Consider the following 19,605-nt stretch of genomic DNA (forward strand, 5'->3'; position numbering starts at 1 on the left):
TCACTATGCTTTTCTGGATCTGTTTACCTATTTGTAAAATAGTTAACTACATCTACTTTACAATGAAATAATGGCTTATGGTATTTGTAAAGTACCATAAAATGCTATTAAAATGCAAAAAAAAATGGTCCTATGCAAATGTAAGCCATTTCTCTTATTTTATATAGCTTTCATTTTCAAGAGTAGAATACCAGGGAAATGTAGACTGTATAGGTTGCTATTCAATCAGTGATCAAAAAATGTGGCACCTACTATATGCCTAGCACTGTGGATACAAATAAGAAAAGATTCTCCCCTCAAGCAGCTTATAATCTAATTGGGGAAGAGACACATAAAAGAAAGCAAGGTATGTTTGTGAGTGATTTGTGGAAAAGTTCAAGAAGTCTAAAATGGGCAAGGGAAGTAGAAGTGAAATGTTTGTCCTTTGTTGTCCCCTCCTTAGATGAAGGTGAGAAATTCATTTCTCCATCTTCCAATCAAAAGGGGCAAAGGGTACCAATGAGGTATGAGTACCAAGGAGAAGTGGATCTTGTAAGATTTACCAGGAAAAGAATATAGAACAAAATTCCAGCACTGGGAGGGATTTCAGAGATCATTTTATATAACCCATCATTTGGTAGAATAAGAAATTAAGATTCAAGAAGGGAAGGATCTATAATCACATAGATAGTTAGGGTTAGAACTAGAATTACATCCTGGTGGTCTGACATTAAATGTAGCACCTTTTTTTAGGCAAAGAGACTTCTGCTCTCCTTAACTTCTTTTCTTCTTCTTCAGAAAGTAAATATAGAGCTAAGGAGGTACTATGCAAGGTAACAATGATGGGGGTGTACCCAACCCTCTCAATTGTGGATGCCTGTGCAACTGGCAGTGCTGGGGGCATCACTCGCCAGCATTTATGGCAGCTCCTCTCCTTAGAAACTCTCAACAACTACCTGGAGCGGGACCCCACCTCCTGGGAACTTACCTATAAGGTGCCCACCCGACACAGGTAAGGGGATGGCTACCTGTGTGGAAGTAGAAGGGCAGGGTTCCACTGGTTAGGACATAGAAGATGAGATGGGAATGGAATAATGATTGAAGTGGAATTTCTGGAGAACTTTACTCTGTCTCCATGAATATGCTTGCTGGTCCTTCTTTGCATGTCCCCTCTTGCTCTGTTATAAGATGCCTCAGCCTTCTAGTCCTGGGACTGCGTATTCTCAGGAATCTCCTCTTATGAACCCCAGTGGAATAAAAGGACGTCCAGAATCCAGAGCAGTTTCTGGGCCACTCCCCATGGATGAGCTAGTCATGTGGATCTCGGGTGAATGATCCTTCTGAGTTTTTCTGGTCCTCTTTTCATGACTTTCCTGCTTTCTCTCCTCAATATAGCACAAACAGGATTCCCTCCTTCTTCACTCCTTTGAGGCTTGATTTCAATTTTGGGGCTTCACCCATTGGATCTGAGCCTTCAGTGGTGTTCCTGTTGCTGAAGAACAGTGGCGTGGTACCTTTGAACTGGTATGGCCAACACTGGAGGAGGGAACTGGGAGACCAAGGTTAGATAAACAGAAATAGAGTGAAGTCTACATTGGAATCTGGAAGGGTGGTGAAACCAGAACAGTGGGAAAAATAGAGAGGCTGGCTTAGAAGGCCAGTAACCTAAGTGCCATTATGATGAAACACAAGGAGAGGACTCTCAGGAAGACATCTCCTCAAGTTCATGATCAGCCAGTGTTTCTGCGTATAGAACTTATTTCCTTCTTTGTTTTTTTTTTTTTTTTTTTGGTAACCTTAACACGAGTCTTTCAGATATAGTCCTGTCACCTGCTTAAAATACAAATGTAGGGGCTGTATTAAATGAGTTTTATATAATCCATATTATACTTTTGATTAGTAAAATGTCTAAATTTTCTACCCTCACCTATTCTGCTCTCGGAAGCCCCATGCATCAGTTCTCCTGTACTCAGGACAGATATTGGGAGTCCATAGAAAAGGCCAAACTGATGATGGTAGGATGTACAGAAAAGGATGATTGTTCTCTCCTCTACCCCTATTTTTATAGTTTTTAAGAAGGAAGGACCTTTGGTGGTAAAATTGATAGAAATTGGTCACTAACTGATACAGGATTTCATTTGATGTGTAATAGCTTGGATGTTCTATTGGTAAAGATCTTATTCAGCTCCAGTATTCCCTGTTTTTTCAAGGTCTACATAATTGCATGAGTTGTTTCAGAAATGTAAATGTAGTTAATCATGTTACATATGTTTATCTGATCATGAATTCTGCTTAGTATAGCTCCTGCATCTTCATCTGTAACTTTTCGTCCCTAGAACAGTCAGATTTCCTCTTTAGCTATAATCTTAAAAAATACTAGGATTCTGTTTCAGAAATAACTCTTGTCCTAAATGAAAACAAGAGTTATATAAGTTAAAGATGGCACATGGGCCAGTTTTTATTGACAAATTACTTGGGTATTTTCTTCTTTTTTTTAAATTACACATTTAAATTACACAGCCAAGTGACTCAGTGGAAAGAGCACCAACCCTGAAGTCAAGAGGACCTGAGTTCAAATCTAGCCTCAGACACTTAACACTTCTTGGCTGTGTGACCCTGGGCAAGTCACTTAACCCCAATTGCCTCAGTTAAAAAAATTAAATTACACATTGCCTTTTAAATCATGTTGGGAGAGAAAAATCAGAGCAAAGGGAGAAAACCATGGGAGAGAAAAAAAGAAAAAAAAAAGAAGTGAACACAGAATTCAGTCTTCATAGTGCCTTTTCTGGATATAAATGGCATCTTCTGTCCAAAGTCTATGGGAATAAGAAGAAACAAGTTACCTGGGTATTTTGGCATCCCCTTATCTCTGCCACAAGACCTGCTGATTGCTGCCCACTAACAACTTCCCACTCCCAAGTCAAGTCACTGCCTGGTAAATAGTTTCAGTCACAGAGCAAAGTTGAAACAGAAAGGGAAAAGAGAGTTGGTATGTAATTACTACTTCCTTGTCCCCTTCATCAGCTCATCTGTTATCTCTCTTCTTAGAGATGTTTGCTCCTCTGTTAAGAAAATGTCCATGTTCTCATTGCTCTGTGAACTTGGAATTAGGGACTGTTTTTGACTTTTCTTTGGACCCCTAGTACACAGCATATGGTGCCACTCACATTGTAGGTATTTTATAAATGTTTATAGACTATTTCTGTTCATTTTTGGACCAACATCAAATTCAGTTCTTTAAGTGATTTTTGATCTCATCATTGAGTATGGGTATTCCCTACCTCATTGCTGTTCACAAAACCTTCATGTCTCTTCATTCTGTGTGGCTCTCATCCATGTTCTTCCCCAAATCAACCTCCTTTTCAAGTGATTCTTGTCTCTGACTGTTTATATTGTAACACTTGTAAACAGTTTTTCACAGTGGCAATGTTCAAGTCTACTCATGATGACCAGGCACTTCTGAATTGTCGACTTGAATTCTTTGAAAAACATGATAGTCCATGTTTTACAGTTTCAAAAAATTAGTTTGCATCTGGGTGAAATTTGATATTTATTGAAATTTCCAAGCAGTTTCTCAAATGCAACTTAGTTTACACTTTTCCCATTTAGTTCTGGGTTCAATGCATTGTCCTTCTGTAGTGTCTGTGCAAAATGTTGTCCATTCTTCATTCTCAAAAAGAATAAATGACATCATGAGGATGATTGATGAATGAATTGGATATGAGTAAGGCAGAGTTGTGACAAAGTTATCGACCTCATTCTCTCCTCCAGAGTCATCAAAGTTCATTGCCAAGACAAAGGTCAAAACAACTGGCAACATGGACTAATGAACTTCATATCACAAGATAGATATTAGGTAGTCTTTCTTCATTTGTGCCAGTGGATCAACTCTTTTGCATGATTATGCATCTCATTTAGAAAACTCTGATATCTCCTAGGGCTTGAAGCCATCAAAACAAAGTGATTCATAAATGGTACTATTTGAATGACTTCATCAGTCAGGAAACCCCTCTTCTATTTAGACTCTGTCCTCCATGACTAGAGCAAACATTGTGGCTAGCATAAAGCTGCTACTTTTATGCTTCACTTTATATATTTCATCAAACCAAATTATCTCTTTATCTTTGTTATTGGCTCTTTCAAGTAATTATGGATGTTTTCTGTGGACGAATGAGAGGAAAACACTGAGAAGGGAGAGCTTTCATGGTGGCATTTTCTATAAAATAGGACTTAAAAAAGATACCGTAACAAACAATGAGCACAATAGATTTAAGTTAAGTACTTTTCAGTCTATATGACTATTAAGATGTGATTCAATGGAAAATGTTGTTTACAAAATTCTTGCCTGTTCCCCATTTCATTTCTTCATCAAGAACTAATGCAACTGTAATTTTATCTTAAGATCTTCCATTTCTGTCTTCATAGACAGAATGTCTCTGTCACAACTTCCCAGTAGAATGTAATAAGCTTGGTTTTTTTCCAAACTTTTCAACTTTTTGTTTTTGTTACTGGTTTCCATTTTATGTTTTCAGCACATTTCATGGTACCTCAAGCTCAGTAGGCATATTGTAAATGTTCAAGAAATTTGATTTTGCCTTTTCCATTTTGTGTCTACTTGTCTTCACAGTTTCATTAGATTGGTCTGGCTTCATTGGGTCTCCAATCAAGATTTCTTAAACTTGATATTGTTTTTGTTTTGTTTTGTTTTGTTTTGCTGAGGTAACTGGGATTAAGTGACTTGCCCAGGGTCACACAGACAGGAAGTGTTAAGTGTCTGAGGTCAGATTTGAACTAAGGTCCTCCTGATTTCAGGGCTGGTCCTCTATCCACTGCGCCACCTAGTGCCCCTTGTTTTCCTCTTCATTTCAAGCTGTTTTGTAATGCTGGTCACATTTTTCCACAGATTTCCACAGATAAGTTGGTATTCCAAAGTAGTGCTGCAGTTGATAGCTCTATCTTTCTCATAAGCAGAAAGATCGAATATTTGTGGGCTGAGGACACATACTCCTCATTGTCAAATGAGGGAAGTTTTTAATCCAAAAGTGTTTGTACCTGGTTTGTCCTAGGTACAAATATTTCTGGTTATGGTTTTGATAGTCTGTGTCACTATCTACTTTTCCATGAATCTTCATACACACACACACACACACACACACACTCCTTTTTTTAGCATCACAAATTTTAATTTGACATGTCATTATTTTTATTTTAAATTGGTATTTAACAAGTGAATGGCTGGACTATCCACAGACAGCTGATTTGGAAATGACTTCTGCCCTGATGACCAGTTGTTTCTGCCCGTAAAGCCATAATCTGCTTCATTTTGTGTGTGATACTTTTCAGTGTTAGCCATATGCAGAGCTTCCTGACTTTCTCCTTAAAGAAAGTAGTTATGATATGTTAATATTTTCTATAAGTCCTGTGCTTCTTTTTTTTCATGATCTTGAACCATCCTTTCCAACTTTCTTTTTGCCAAGCTTCCACATTTGCAATGAATCCACTAATTGTTAAAGTAATTAAAGTTGATTTATTGTAGAAAGCATTATTAAAGTCTTAATAGAATTTTCCTCCATCTTCATCCCCTGCATACTTTACTATGAATGCTACCATTATCTTCATTTACAAATACTTCTCATGAACAGTGCAGTATTAGATAACCAAGATCCCATATATCTTTGCATTTTTTTTTGCCTCTGGAGGTGCAATAAAAAAGCAGCTTCATTTGACTCTTTTAGAAGGACCTCCTATGAAATAGTTCTCTATTTAACTACAATTTATTTTTAACAAATTAAAATTGTCCTCTTTGCCACTTCTGGCTATGCCCCTGGTACTGCTCTCTAGGACCAAGCATAATCCCTTTTCCAAAAAGAAACTTAAAACAATCATAACTTCCTCTATTTTCCAACCTGAGCTTTCTTTAGGAAAAATGTTTCCAATCCTTCCAATCTATGCTCTTATGGCATGGCTATAAGTTCCTTCATTATTCTGATGATTATAGTGTCAAGAGCCCTAATTAAAACCGGACCTCCCATCCAAATGGTTTCCTAAGTGATATATCCCTATGTTGTTTTTTCCCTTTTCAATAGTATTTTATATTTCCAATTATATAGAGATGGTTTTCAACCTTCATTTTTGTAAGATTTTGAGTTCCATTTTTTTCTCCCTTTCCTCTTCTCTCCCCTCCTCAAGACAGCAAATTTATGATATAGGTTAAACATGTATATACCTATGTTGGTCTGTGGACAAAGCTCTCACATGTAGAATTCTAAGAATTAAATTAAGGCTTATAGAGCATCCAAAAATTGCTTCTTAACCTTCTCCACTCCCACCTGGTCGTCAGTGAACTAGAGAGAAGCCATAAAGAAATGAGGGCCATCTTATCTCTTCCAGTTTCATTAGTTCCCATAGTCAAAGAGTTTGTCCCCTAATGGCCAGGCCTGGGGATGAGCTTTTTCATACTTGACTAGACTTGTCCTTGGAGATAAAAGTACAACCTGCTATTAGAATGTATCCAGAGTCAAAAATAGTACTCACTATTTGCCAGTATAGCCTTTGAGTAGCCAGGAGACAAGCCTCTACCACAAAGAGGCACAAGAGTAGGACTTTGTGGAGGATTATAAAATTAGCAACTATCAAACCTACATTTACAACATTTTCTAAGATAACTTGTCTATTCCTAAGGGGATGGGGGAGGAGGAGAGGGAAGAGTGGTGATATATGTAGAAAGGGAGAGGGGAAGCTTTTCTCACTTAACATCCAGAATTCTAGCCAAGGTCTCCTGTAGATCCAGATTGTCTGTATTACACAATTGACTCTTTCTTCCTCTTCCTTCCATACAGGGCTTTCCTCTTCCCCAGTGACCAGCAAATTGATCTGGAGTTCTGGGCAGAAAGGACAGAGTTAGATTTTGCTGAGTTGCATCAGATGCGTGTTCAGGACAACCAGATCTTCTCTATCACCCCCAAGTCAGGAAGTCTCTGTCCTGGGCAAGAGCAGACAGTAGAACTCATACACAGGTGACACCAGTCCAGGGGCAAATAGCTCCCCTGAAGTGTGTGTGTGTGGGGGGTTGTTTTTTTTCAATTGTGTAGGGTTTTGTCCAGTTGTGTGCAACTCTTTATGACTCCATTTGGGATTTTCTTGGCAAAGATATTGTCTCTGTCTCTGGTCTCTTTTTCAACTCATTTACAAATGAGGAAACTGAGACAACAAGGTTGTGATTTGCCCAGAGTCACACAATTATTAAGTGTTGGAGGTCAGATTTGAAATCAAGAAGATGAGACTTCCTGCCTCCAAGCCCCTAATTTTATCCAATTTGCCACCTAGATGCTCCCATCACGCAGCTTCAAGACCCAGAAGCAGGACTCTTTTTACCAATGTCTAATAAATGTCTGGTTTTGAACCAAACTTGCCCTATGGGGCCACTATTCAATTTTTTAATAAATTAAATTAACATTTTTATTTTAAAAAATTTTCTGTTCCCCCCAGTTAAAAAAGACAAAGGCTTTGTAACAAATATTTAGAGTCAAGAAAAAATTTTACATTGGTCATGTAGTGTGTGTGTGTGTGTGTGTGTGTGTGTGTGTGTGTGTGTGTGTTCAGTTTCTTTGTCCACAGTCTCAATCTATCCCCTGTATCCATCATTGCTGTGTAAGGAACCCAGCATTTGAGATTTGGGCTGTGATTTGGTCTCTCTGTGACCTTGTAAGGAGGACCAGGCTCCTGATTAAGCCTGTTTAGTCTCCTACTTCTCATTAGTGATGAGAAATTGACTCCTGGTCCTATGTGTCTCTCCCTCCCCCCCATCCCACCTTCTTCAGTCATGTCTTCGTTGGTACTGATCAACTGCCTGTGCTGCTCAAAGTGTCCCATGGCCGGGAGATTCTGGTAAAGCATTTAAATATCAAAGGAACATGGGCAATGTGGGGAAAATACTCTTTAAGGGAGACCTGAGAGGGTACCCCGGGAGAAAGCAGCAGCAATAGTCCCGATATTAGGCCAGTCCTCTTTTTGGAGAACCACATTTTTAACCCAGGCCTGGGGGATTCTAGTCCACCTAAAATTAATCTCCCTCTCCCTCTCCTTCTTTCTCTCTCCCTCTCTCTCCCCCTCTCCCTTTCTCTGCTTCTCTCTCTCTTTCTCTCTCTCTCTTTCTCTGTCTCTCTTCTCTCTCTCTCTCCTTCTCCCCCTCTCTCTGCTTCTCTCTTTCTTTCTCTGTCTCTCTGTTTCTCTGTCTCTCTATTTCTCTCTCTCTCCTTCTCCCCCCTTCTTTGCTTCTCTCTCTCTCTCTCTCTCTCTCTCTCTTTCTCTCTCTGTCTCTATTTCTCTGTCTGTCTCTCTCTCTCTTTGTCTCTGTCTCTCTCTCCAGCTGAATTTCATAGGAGTGACAGTGCAGGTAGGAGAGAAGTATGTCCACTTCACATCCACCAGTCATCGATTCACCCCAGTTGCTATTGGCACAGCCCTTCCCTCACGTCAGGTCAGTCATCATTATCATTAACATCATCATCAACAACTTAAATTAATAACAATCTTAAATTAAGCCTCAGTGCCTGGATGCTTGCATAACACATTATTAATTGCCCAAATCCCTGACAGTTTAAAGCAAAGGACTAATAAATGAAGGCCCAGGAATCCTGGGTTAGTGAATTGAGAGCAGAGTAGCAAAGGAGTGGCTGAAGATGGAAGAAATATCAGTAGCTATTCAAGTCTCCCCAATAGCCTTGTCTATGCTCCTTTCCAGCTCTAAATTCTATGCAACCTTCTGAGTAAATAATTCCTCCCAGCATGCAGCCTTAAGATATTTACCTTGTTTGTCTTCACACATAACCACAGATCTGGAAAGTATCATCTTAATCTTAAATGTAGAGAGAATCAGAAATCTAGAGAAAATCTAGAATCAGAATGATTTCTGAGTGAGATGCTGAAATCTGGAGAGGCTGTTACTTTTTTTTTTGCTATAGAGAAACTCATGTCCTCTTTTGTCTGTTTCAAGTTTTACTAATGTCTTCAGTTTTATTTTTTTGCACCACAGTCTTTTCTCAGTACCCTCCCTCTGTTCAAAATCTGTTCAGCTCACAAACTATTGTAGCAACTCTGTTGGCCATCCCAGGTGATATTCTGCAACTGTGATTCTAGCACCACCTGGAGGTGCTCAGGAACCTCTGTCTATGGACCCGGGAAGCAGTCATATCTTCAAGAGGCAGACAGAACTGACAGGCCGTCCTTAGAAATGTCCTTCTCCATCCTGAGAGCCTCAAAACCCAGATTGCATTTCTGCTTGCTTCTGAACCTTAGCTGGGATGCTTACTGGGAGCTCTTTGACCTGGGGAACTAACACCCCAAAGAAGGGTTGAGAGCACCATTGAGGAAATCCTTTCCCAAGAGTTGAGGAATTCCCCCAGACTGGTAGCCTCTTCTATGTTACTGAGGAGTTCATCTGAGTTTAAGTGACACTGTATGGTATAGTGGAACATATAGCATTGAACTGGGAGTCAAAAAAATTAGATTCTAGAGGCAACTAGGTGGTGCAGTGGATAGAGCACCAGTCCTGAAGTCAGAAGGACCTGGGTTCAAATGTGACCTCAAACACTTAACACATCCTAGCTGTGTGACCCTGGAATTAACTTAACCCCAATTGCCTCAGGAAAAAAAAAAATTGGATTCTAATCCAAGCAACTCAGCAACACTGTGAATTGAGTGCTCAGTCTGGAGTTAGAAAGTTCTAATTTCAAATCTAGCTTCAAATTAGCTTAAAGCAAAAGACTAATAAATGAAGGCCTAATAAATAAATACATAATATATGTTTATATATAATAATAATATTATAATATAATATACACTGCATATATAATAAATATAAATAATAAATAAATATCCAGAATCCCAGGGATAATAAATTGTGAGCATAGTAGCAAAGGGAGTAGCTGGAAATTGAAGAAATGTCAGTAACTATTATGTGGCTCATCTGTAGAATAGGGAGACTTACGTCTCCCCAATAGTCTTCCCTGTGGCCTTTCCAACTTTAAATTCTGTGCAGTCTTCTGAGAAGATGATTCCTCCCAGCATCCAGCCTTAAGATGTTTAGAACAAAACACTTAATCACTCTCTGCCTCAGTTTCCTCACCTGTAAAATGGGAATAATAATAGCACCTACCAAACAGGAATGTTGTAAGAATCAAATAGATAATTATAAAATGCTTAGTACAGTGTTTAACACATTGTAGGGGATTATGTAAACTATATTTTATATAGTTTTATTTATCCTTATTACACAGCTAAGTCATTTTGTGATCTTTGGGTCTCCATTTCTTTACCCATAAAATAAGGAAATTTGATTTTTCTAATATTTTTCCAGTTCTTCCTTACTATTGTTCTCCAATCTCATACTTTAAATGGAGACTTTATGATCTCAGACTCCCCCCATCCCCTTTGCCTTATTAGAAATGTTTGCCCTGAAAGAATTGACTTTATGAGGATGAGCTATAGAGTTTAGGAGTTTTCCATATGAAAAAAAAGAAAGACGATGCAGTGAAAATCTATTCAGTTGTGAAAGATGTGGATAGGTTATATATACTAATCCCACTTTATAAAAATCCTTCAAGGTCGCCCCTTAGGCTTGAAAATAACAACTTTACAAGGTGGGTAACAAACTTGCAAAACTCATCAGTTGGAAAGCAAAAGTTAAAACATATAAATCACTTTTTTAAAAAAAGGTTTCATATACAATCATAAGTAACAGGTACATAACAAAGTAATCCTGACAGGAAGCAGACGTGGTTTCAGATTTGTCCTTAAACTCTGAGCTTGCTATTATGTTTCAGAACACCTTCCCAGACTGGTGCCATTATTGGGCTGAATGGATTATGAGTCTGACCCACTTCAACAAATCATGTTCTTATGCTTTCTTAGATTTATGAACTATATAATGGCGGTTCGGTGCCTGTCTTATATGACATCCAGTTGGACCCTCTATGGGAGGTCCAAAGTAAAAATTTCCAGCACCCCATCTTCCAGTGCCTCAATCCCCATGGAGACATCCAGCCTGGCAAGACTACTCAGGTCTATTGGATCTTCTCACCGATAGAAGCCAAGACTTACACTGTGAGCTGATACCAATTTAACTCTTTCTCAGTCTAATTCCAGTTTATTTTTCAGGATGGGGGGAGAAAGAGTCTCAATTCCCTAGAGGTCCTTCCTTCTGATACATCAGGAATTCTTAAACTTTTTTCCACTTCCAACCCCATTTTGCCCAAGAAATTTTTTTTCCACCTTGGATACATAGGTATATAAAATAGGTACCTCAAATCAACCCTGAGGCTGATTTGGTCTCTTGTTGCCCTCCTTATCCCATATATTCAACAGGTGGATGTCCCGATCAACATCCTGGGTTGGAACTCAGCCGTCGTCAGGTTCGAAGGCGTGGGCTATGACCGTTTCGTTATGGGAAATACAGCCCCATTCCATACTGTCACCAACAATGACCAAACTCCAATGGACACCAAATTAGTTATACCTGGCCAGGTAAGGATAAGGTAAATGGATAAAGACTGAAGGAATGGCAAGGTGGAAAGGTTGAGGCATAACCTCAATGCATAAGTGCAAGAGAAGGCAAGGAAGAGAGCTGTAAGATAGTTGATGCAGGGGAACAGAGATCAGGGAAACTATAAAAGAGAAGGAAACAGCTTGAATCTCTCCCTTTTTTCCACTTCCAAACCTATCTTGCCCAAGAAATTTTTACTCCACCTTGGATACATAGGTATATAAAATAGGTGCCTCATATCAAACATTTACTGATAACAAATCATAATTTTGTGACCAATAATTTAAGAAGTTTTAGATAGAACCTCAAAGTATACATGGCATTTTAAATATAAATATCTCATTCAAGCCTCACAATCTTAGATAAAATTATCAGCAATTTTGCAAGTCAGAAAACTAAGTCTCGCCCATGGTGACACACCATATTTTTCCTGATCCCAACTTCAGTGTTCTTCCCACTGCAACTCATTCAATGCCTGAGGACCTTCCTCCAGGATCTGATTTGTAAAAGTGAAGAGCTTGGTCTCTGGAGTCTTTATTCAGTTCTGAATTCTATAATCCTTTAATTTAATAGATTTATTTGTATGTGTGTGTGTAGATATATATATGTCTTAGATATAATCTCAAACTCTAACTGGACTGTGAGTGACAGAGATCGTGAAATGTGAATTTTCATCTTCATCTCTCACTAATCACACAGTCCAATAGCTTGCACACACTAGGCAATTAAAAAAAAAAAATTTAAATTGGAAAGGGATGGGGAGACAAGCTCTTCAGTTAGGCCAAAAAAGACAATGTTACACCGCCACCTAGTTTCCATTCTCTGAAACAGCAGGAGGAAATGTCATGGGTTTTTTTCTTCTCATTGAGGGGTTTGTCCTAGCATGATTTGAGCCATTCAGAGATAGGTTGAAAATTGTAGAATTAACCAGGAAAGAGTAGTTATTTCCCACTTGTTCTTTCTGTCTCTATCCCCATCCCCACTTCAATCGTCCTTCACACTTTGTCGAAGTAATCTTATTTTGTAATACTTGATACGCAAATGTTTTGGTAGCATGGAATCGGATAAAACCCAATACTCTGGTGGTTTGTTGCCATCATTGAAGAAAAACTTCAATTTCAGTTAGAGATTAGTGAAAATAAAGGTGTAATTTTTTTCCCATCCAAGTTCCCAGATCCTATAATGTCTATCCGCGGATGCCAGGTTAAGAATCCCTCATGATCCTTGCTCCCAAGATCCAGGATCAGATAAACTAGCCCCTCTTGAAGCTCTAATGGATGTTGATGATCTGTGATTTCTAGGAAAAAACCCCACTAACCCTCAGTTTTCTGTTCCACTGTCAATCTCTTTACTTGTTAGAATGATTCCCCAACTCTCACTAATTTCTTCTGCTGGTTAGTACTTTATTCTAATAAATGTAATTCATAATAACCTTTAAGAAGCATGAAGGTTATCCTCTTCGGATATTCTTAGCTCTGGGTTGACTCAGTCTCACATTATTCCTTCTCACTGCCATAATCTTCATCCAACAGGTTGTATTCCTATCTCAATCTCGAATTTCCCTGGGCAACATCCCAGCACACGCCAGGTGTAGTCGTCTCATATTTCTCAACAATGCCTCAGAGAAAGAGATTGTCATCTTCTCCTGGGATCTGGGATCATCAAATATAATAGATAATGTGGTGAGAATCCCAGTAGGCACTCACTGGCCCCATTCCTGACCTCTCCCTCTGAGCCCTGGTGGACCTTACAAGTTCCTCCTCCTGTACAAACCCCACTGGCCCTTCTCACTGGAAGAGCCTCATGGACACCTCCTCAGCCTGGTATCCCCTGCTACCATCCATACTAGATACTGAAGGTGTCTCCCATGATGGGAGTGGTGGCTCCTGGGGAAAATGTCCCTTTTGTGGTGACCATGAAGGCCTCACAGAACACCTGTTTCTACAGCTTTGACCTGATCTGCAAGGTAAGGAGCCCAGAGACAGATGGCCACTGTTATCTAAACCCTGGGTGGGAAGAGGACAGGGAAGTGACTCCTGAGGAAGAGTAAAAGAGAAGCCAATATTATTTGGAGGGTGGTCCCTAATATTCCTCTCCTTTACATGGACTTATGCTGATAAATATCCTGTAACCTCAGGGCTCTTTGTACTTGGAGAACATGGTTTAGCTACTGAAGACTGGCCAGGAAAGTAGGCTGGGCTAAGGGGTTTGCTTTACTGACCCTCCATTCCCCTTCCCACTTCCACTCTTCCCCCTTACCTTTTCTTGGACCCTTAGATTTACCTACAGAGAGCCCTGACCCAGTATGAAGCAGAATTGCAGGCCTGGGAGAAGGAAAAGAACCGGCAAGAAGTTGAGTTCACAATCACAGAAACAAATTTGGAGGTGAGACTCAGAAGGCCCAGGATGCTCCCAACACAGCTGGCTCAGTTTGCTAAGAAGCATTAAAGAGATGATAAAGAGAAGAGCAAAAGTGTCCACCCACACAGAATGACCATGCTGAGGGACTCCCTCTCCTCATCCTCCCCATTCCTATTCCTCAAGCCTAGAAGTACCGAGTGTCTCCCCTTCTAATTACCTTTCTTGGATATCTCTTTGGCCTCAAGATTGCCCTTGGGGTTGATTTTAATAAGATTCTGCCTTTAAAAAGGTGAAAGCTAGAAGCTTATCCAGCTTATCCTAGCCCTGACATCCCCCCCCACCCTGGAGGAAGTGAGGTTTCCCTAGGAATTGGGGGAGAAAGACAAGTTCCCCTAAAGGGGAAGCCAGAGAAAAGTCTTTGGATTTGAGTGTTCAGTCCTTTCAGGGTCTGTGGTGGGGGAGGAGATTCACCACTTCGGGGATCTCCCATCACCCTTTGCCAGGGGTTCCATTCCCCTTCTACAGGGACTACCTGAGTTCTTGAAATCCAGTTCATCCTGTACAGCGTGTGGCAGGAAGTATAAGGTAATTATATCTCCTCTCCCTACTCACCCCTTTAAGGTCCCTAGGGATATTCTCAGACAGACACTTGAGTTTGGGGGAGGGTGTTAAAGAAATTTTGGAGGCCTGGAAAGTCCCGGGGCTAGCTGGCACTAACATTCTTCAGGGGGGAGATTCTATTGGACCCCAAAGCTTAGAACTCTGGGGCTGAGCCCTCCAATGAAGGGGTAGGGAAGGAAAATGGGTGTACACTCCAGACACCTGCCACTTGTACATCTCCCTCTCCCCAGACCTTGCCCCCTATCCAGAAACAACCACCCTATACCCCACCAGTCTCCTGGAAACTGAGGAGCCCCAAGCCCAGGCCGATCAGGCTCTGTCCTGAGGCACCCAAGCCCTGCCTGCTGTACTTGGGCCTCACTGCTCGTGCCCATAACTTGGATGACTTCGAGTCGAACTTCTACACTGAACTCCCTTGCTACTTCCTCTACCTGTGAGTTCCCAGAGATATTGGGTCCCCTCATCCATCATCACCTGCCAAAAGGTTGTATCAGGAATATTATGTAAGCAAAGTCACAGAGTTAGAGAAACATACCCTCTATGACCTCTCTGGTGGTGGTGGGGTGTGGTGGTGGGGTGGTGGTGGTGGGGTGGTGATGGTGGTGGTGGCAGCTTGAGGGGAAAGGGAACTTATTCATTGTGTTTTGAGCATGTAAAGAATAGTAAGAAAACACTGGATGGAAAGGCTGGAGTTAGCTTCTGGAGGACCTTAAATACCTTACTGAGAGCATTGGACTTAATTCACTGGGCATTTGAAAGCCACTGAAGTTGTTGGGGTTTTTTTTTAATGATCTCACAATCTGTGTATAAGAAAGAATAATTTGGCAAGAATGTGAAGGATGGATTGGTTAGGGAAGTTATTTGAAGACAAAGAACTTAGAAAACTATTATAGTGCAGGAAGAAATAATGAAAACCTGGATTATTATGTGTCCAGTGCCCTAAAAAGGGGAAGAAGGAGACTTATGAGAGAAATATTTAAGAATTGAAATCTATAGCATTTGGCCACTCAGTTGAGGGAGGGGGGAGTCTACGGTTAATTTAGTGTGGGGAAAATGATGGTATTGTTCATCAAAATAGGAAGATCAAGAAAGGAAGCAAGTTTGGGAAGAAAAAGGATAAATTCCATTTTGTATATTTTGAATATTAGGTGTTTGCCCCAAACAAAGGCAATGGGTAAGTAAAAACTTGGATACAGAGCTCAGGAGAGAAGTTAGTGCCAGAGATAGCTATTTGGGAGCCACTCTTACAGTGTGATAATTTAAATCATAGGAGGAGAAGAGGATCACCAAGGGATAGAGGAAAGAATGGGGGCTAAAGACAGAAACTTGGGGTTGAGAACATTAAGGAAACTGGGGAACTTAAAGGAGTAATCAGAGATGGAGGAGAACCAGGTGTGTGCAGTATTATAGAAGCAGAAAGGATTAAGGATAATAAAGACAAGGATTGAATAAAGATCATTGAATGAGTCAGTGATGGGTCCTGGGTGACTTTGTGAGAGAGCAATGGGGACAGAAGCCAATGATTTTGAAAGAGATTGAAAAATGAACAGGTGGTGAGGAGGAAAGTCAGAGTATGGACTATTCTTTATAACAGCTTAGGGATGAAGAGGAGAAAGAAGATGGACTAATAGAAATAAGTGGGTAGCACAGGTAAGGAAGTCTGTTTCTTATTTTTGCTTTTTAGGTTAGAGGAGAACTAATTATATTTGTAGGTGAAGCAGGAGGACACTGGAGAGGGAAAGATTAAAAATTCAAGAAAGGGAAGGGTTGATTAATGGAGCAAGGTTCTGAAATAAATAGAAGGGGATGGGAACAAAAGCACAAGATGGAATTGTGTGCCTTGCTAATAATGGTGTAACCCCCCCCCCCATTCCACTTTGGCAGAAGTGTTAAAACAGATACATTTTGAGGTATGGAACCCTTTATCTCAGGAAAGTAAAAGAAAAGAAGAGATGTCATCTCTTGAGAATAATGAGGTTTGAAGTGTGGTTTAGTGTTTTGAGGAGAGAAGGAATTCAGAATAATTGCTTTGGGGAATGTTATTGGGATTCAGCTGAAGTTTTACTCACTATAGCACTGGTTAAAGATGAACAGAACAGCAACCTCCAATTAAAAGGACCAGATTTGCTTCCTCTCTAATGTAAGGAGAAACTCCTTGTTCAAGGTTGAGACTGAGGGTGGAGTGTTGCGCTGGAATCAGACTTATCGTATCCTTTTGGTAAGCTACAAAAGCTCCAACACCTATTTGCAGGCCACTCAAAGAGAAGAAAAATGAGGGTGAATCGATGATATCGGAGGATAAACCTGAACAGGTTCCACTTTCTAGGCAGGCGAAGAGGATTGTGACAGATATTCTGACCATGGTTATCAGGTATTGATCCCTAAACTCTTAGCAGCATTCAACTCGGCCTTTCTGGCCCATAAAGCTAGCTGAGCATCTGCTCACTCCCCATTCTCTTGTCTCCATTGCTGCTGCTCCTCCCATGGCCTCTATATTCCAAATCAACTTTAGAGAGTATTTCCTCAAATAACTAACCTCTAGGTAACTAGGGTTGTAACCCTCTCCTAGTGGTGTCTAGGGCAATAAGCAAGGTCCCAGTAATGCCAACAGTTGCTCTTCCTCTTCCCCATTAATTAATTAAGCCAACCCTGTAGCCAGCAAAACTACTTTTTTCACCATTATTTGTTAAGGGAATTCTGGAAGCTATCATAGAATCCCTGTTCTTATCCCTTAGATCCCAAACTTATCATTTTCCTCTTAAAGGGCTTCGGAGAGGGAAAATCTTTCATCAGAATGAGTGGCAAGTGAATAGTTCTTAGTTGTCTTGGCTAGAATCAAAGTTGACAATTGATTTGCTCCATTCCTTTTCCTAGAACCATTAGATATGGTGCTGTCCCCATGAAAGGGTCCCCATGATCCCAGAAAGGCTCACGGGGTGGATGGGAAAGGGCAGCCCCAGTCAAGCCTTTCCCATAAAACTGGCCTTCCTATCAGGAGCTTACTGGAAGACAGGAAGTTCCATGAAGATGTGGAAAATGCCCTGGTGGAACCCATTCCTTACTTCAGCCAATTCTGGAGTGAGGAATCATCTCAGATGCCAAAAAAGAAAAGTAGTTTGGATCGTGTATCTGATAACTCCATCTTATGTGAGGGAGAAGAGGAGGGAGAAGATGAAGGTAAAGAGGATGAGATGGGAGATGAAGAAGAAGAATCCTGGGATAAGGGAAAACTGTTTGAGTCTCTGGAGGAAAGTATGTCTCATCAAAGCATCATACAGAAAAGGTCTCTGCATCACTTGCTATCAGAAGGATTGAATAGAATACTGGAGGAAGAAAAAAGCCGTAGGGAAAAGGAAGCAATCTCCCGGTGAGCCTAGGAATGGTTGGGGAGGGAAGGAGTAGAGGATGGGGATATTCTGGTCCTAAAACGGGGAAAGGGAACATATCCTGCAGGACCACAGGGAAAAGTCAAAGTCTGTCTAGCTCCTGCGACTTTAATGTAGAAGATACTTTTTTTTTAAAGCGGGTTTTGGTTTTTTATTTTAAATTTTGTTTTGTTTTCAAGAAGAGGATTGGTAGAGGAACTCCCAGTGTCCAGTCTCTATTAATGCTCTGGACAACTGGGTTCCTAACCATTACACTACACTACCTTTTTTAAAAAAATGTTTTATAAACCGGAGGTTTATCTACCCTCTTCAACTGTCTGTCCCCCGGCCACCTCTGCTGACTTTTTGTCCTTCCTGAACTGTATCAACCCCTCCCCTTCGTTCAGTACCCCCTTCCCCACGTCCCGGCAGCAGTTGTCTGAGCTCAGGTCCCTCTTAGGCTGCCCAGCTTCCTGAGTCTTCGCCAGTCAGTGCTGGAAAACATGATCCAGAACATCATGATCGAGGCCAGCCGCGGGGAGGTGGTGCTGACCACGAAGCCCCGAGTCATCGCCCTTCCTCCGCCCACGCAGCCCCTCACGAACAACTTGCCCAGGTGAGAGGACGGCCGCTGGCTCACTTGGCTCTAATCGGGGCTAGAGCCCCACACTCACCAGCCCCTGATGCTTTGTTTCTCCCAGTGAGCAGATCCCAGAGTCGATCCCCCGGCGCCGAAGCTTCGGCTCCATCTCAGCGCCTCTGCCCCAGATGCACGTCTTCCCGAAGCAATCCATCTCCGAGGTGGTGGTCTAGGCTTGTCCAGAGCCGGGGCCAACTGCCTGTCTTCGTGTCCTTCCATCTCCCGGCCCTGCAGCAGGGGGTCCTGTGCGCTCCAGGGGGAAAAAAAGTTTGCCAGTCACTCCCTAGGCTTCAACCAAACCTCTCGGTCCTGTGCTCTTGCAGTAAAATCGCACCTGGAGTCAGCCGTGCCTTCTGTCTTGACTCTTGCCCCCACCGGGGCCTGGACTCCTTGGGGGATGGGTTTGGGAAGAGTCGGTGGGGGGAAGAGCTATTGCTTTCCCAGCGCCCCCTCACAAAATGTAACGTGCAGTTTCTTGAGGGAGTGTCGGGGCTGATTACGAGGCAGGGCAAGTCAGAGACCGGCTGGGGCGCGTGCGCCCGGGGCCCGAGCGTTCTCACGCTCTGGTCAGCTACTCCCTTTCGATCTAAGTGCTACAGGCAGATGGCGCTGCTTTGTGGTCGGGGCCCGGCTTCTGGGGTGCAGTGAGTGCCCCGGCCTCTCGCACCCTTGAAAGAAGCCTGCCCCGCTGGCTACCCCTTAGGGAGGGAGTCGGAGGTGGGTGGCCGTAGCGGGACGCGGCGGACTTACGTCAGACCCGAGCTTCTGGGCTTTTTTAAAAGTTAGGTGATAATCCCTGACTGAGCAAGGTTGGTGACAGCTTCCTTCAATTGCCGCCTCCCCACCCCCATCTAGCGCTGCGCGGGTTCCTTGATCGGCCTGCAATCGCCTCTCATTTCTTTGCAATCTGGGGAAACCGAGGCACTGGCCGGGGCTCGGGGGAGATCCATGTATTAAGACCTTCCCACAGATCCTACTGCTAGACTCGGTGCAATGCAGAAAGACCAGATTTAGCTAAATGTTCCACACTCTGTATAAATTTGGCGTCCCAAAGCCAGAGAGAACCCCCCCATTTCAACCTCCCCCCACATTCCCAC

General features: G+C 41.8%; 1 protein-coding gene and 1 long non-coding RNA gene across 5 annotated transcripts in view; one reads left to right on the plus strand and one right to left on the minus strand.

The window, feature by feature from the left end:
• CFAP65 (cilia and flagella associated protein 65) overlaps positions 1 to 18,851 on the plus strand; it is a 47,844-nt gene extending 28,993 nt beyond the window's left edge. For 2 of the 4 annotated variants that reach the window (XM_051983529.1, XM_051983527.1), the window contains 16 exons: positions 778 to 991; positions 1,375 to 1,503; positions 6,819 to 6,995; positions 7,800 to 7,866; positions 8,348 to 8,458; positions 10,891 to 11,082; positions 11,344 to 11,502; positions 13,054 to 13,203; positions 13,371 to 13,487; positions 13,799 to 13,906; positions 14,408 to 14,467; positions 14,734 to 14,936; positions 16,755 to 16,874; positions 17,499 to 17,870; positions 18,329 to 18,484; positions 18,570 to 18,851. In XM_051983529.1, the coding sequence (XP_051839489.1) occupies positions 778 to 991; positions 1,375 to 1,503; positions 6,819 to 6,995; positions 7,800 to 7,866; positions 8,348 to 8,458; positions 10,891 to 11,082; positions 11,344 to 11,502; positions 13,054 to 13,203; positions 13,371 to 13,487; positions 13,799 to 13,906; positions 14,408 to 14,467; positions 14,734 to 14,936; positions 16,755 to 16,874; positions 17,499 to 17,870; positions 18,329 to 18,484; positions 18,570 to 18,681 (2,447 nt within the window). In that variant the 3' untranslated portion in view covers positions 18,682 to 18,851. Of the gene's footprint in view, positions 1 to 777; positions 992 to 1,374; positions 1,504 to 6,818; positions 6,996 to 7,799; positions 7,867 to 8,347; positions 8,459 to 10,890; positions 11,083 to 11,343; positions 11,503 to 13,053; positions 13,204 to 13,370; positions 13,488 to 13,798; positions 13,907 to 14,385; positions 14,468 to 14,733; positions 14,937 to 16,754; positions 16,875 to 17,498; positions 17,871 to 18,328; positions 18,485 to 18,569 lie in introns of those variants that run through there. The other 2 variants (XR_007951654.1, XM_051983528.1) reach the window with 2 other exon arrangements.
• On the minus strand, positions 5,174 to 18,636 carry LOC127553090 (uncharacterized). The gene is made up of 5 exons (XR_007951655.1): positions 18,543 to 18,636; positions 12,954 to 13,173; positions 9,968 to 10,105; positions 6,729 to 6,860; positions 5,174 to 5,355 (listed from the first exon to the last, which is right to left on the minus strand). It is a non-coding gene; the product is annotated as an uncharacterized LOC127553090 (long non-coding RNA).
• Positions 18,852 to 19,605: the final 754 nt, after the last annotated feature.

The sequence above is a fragment of the Antechinus flavipes genome, chromosome 3, assembly GCF_016432865.1.
Source record: "Antechinus flavipes isolate AdamAnt ecotype Samford, QLD, Australia chromosome 3, AdamAnt_v2, whole genome shotgun sequence".
NCBI lineage: Eukaryota > Metazoa > Chordata > Mammalia > Dasyuromorphia > Dasyuridae > Antechinus > Antechinus flavipes.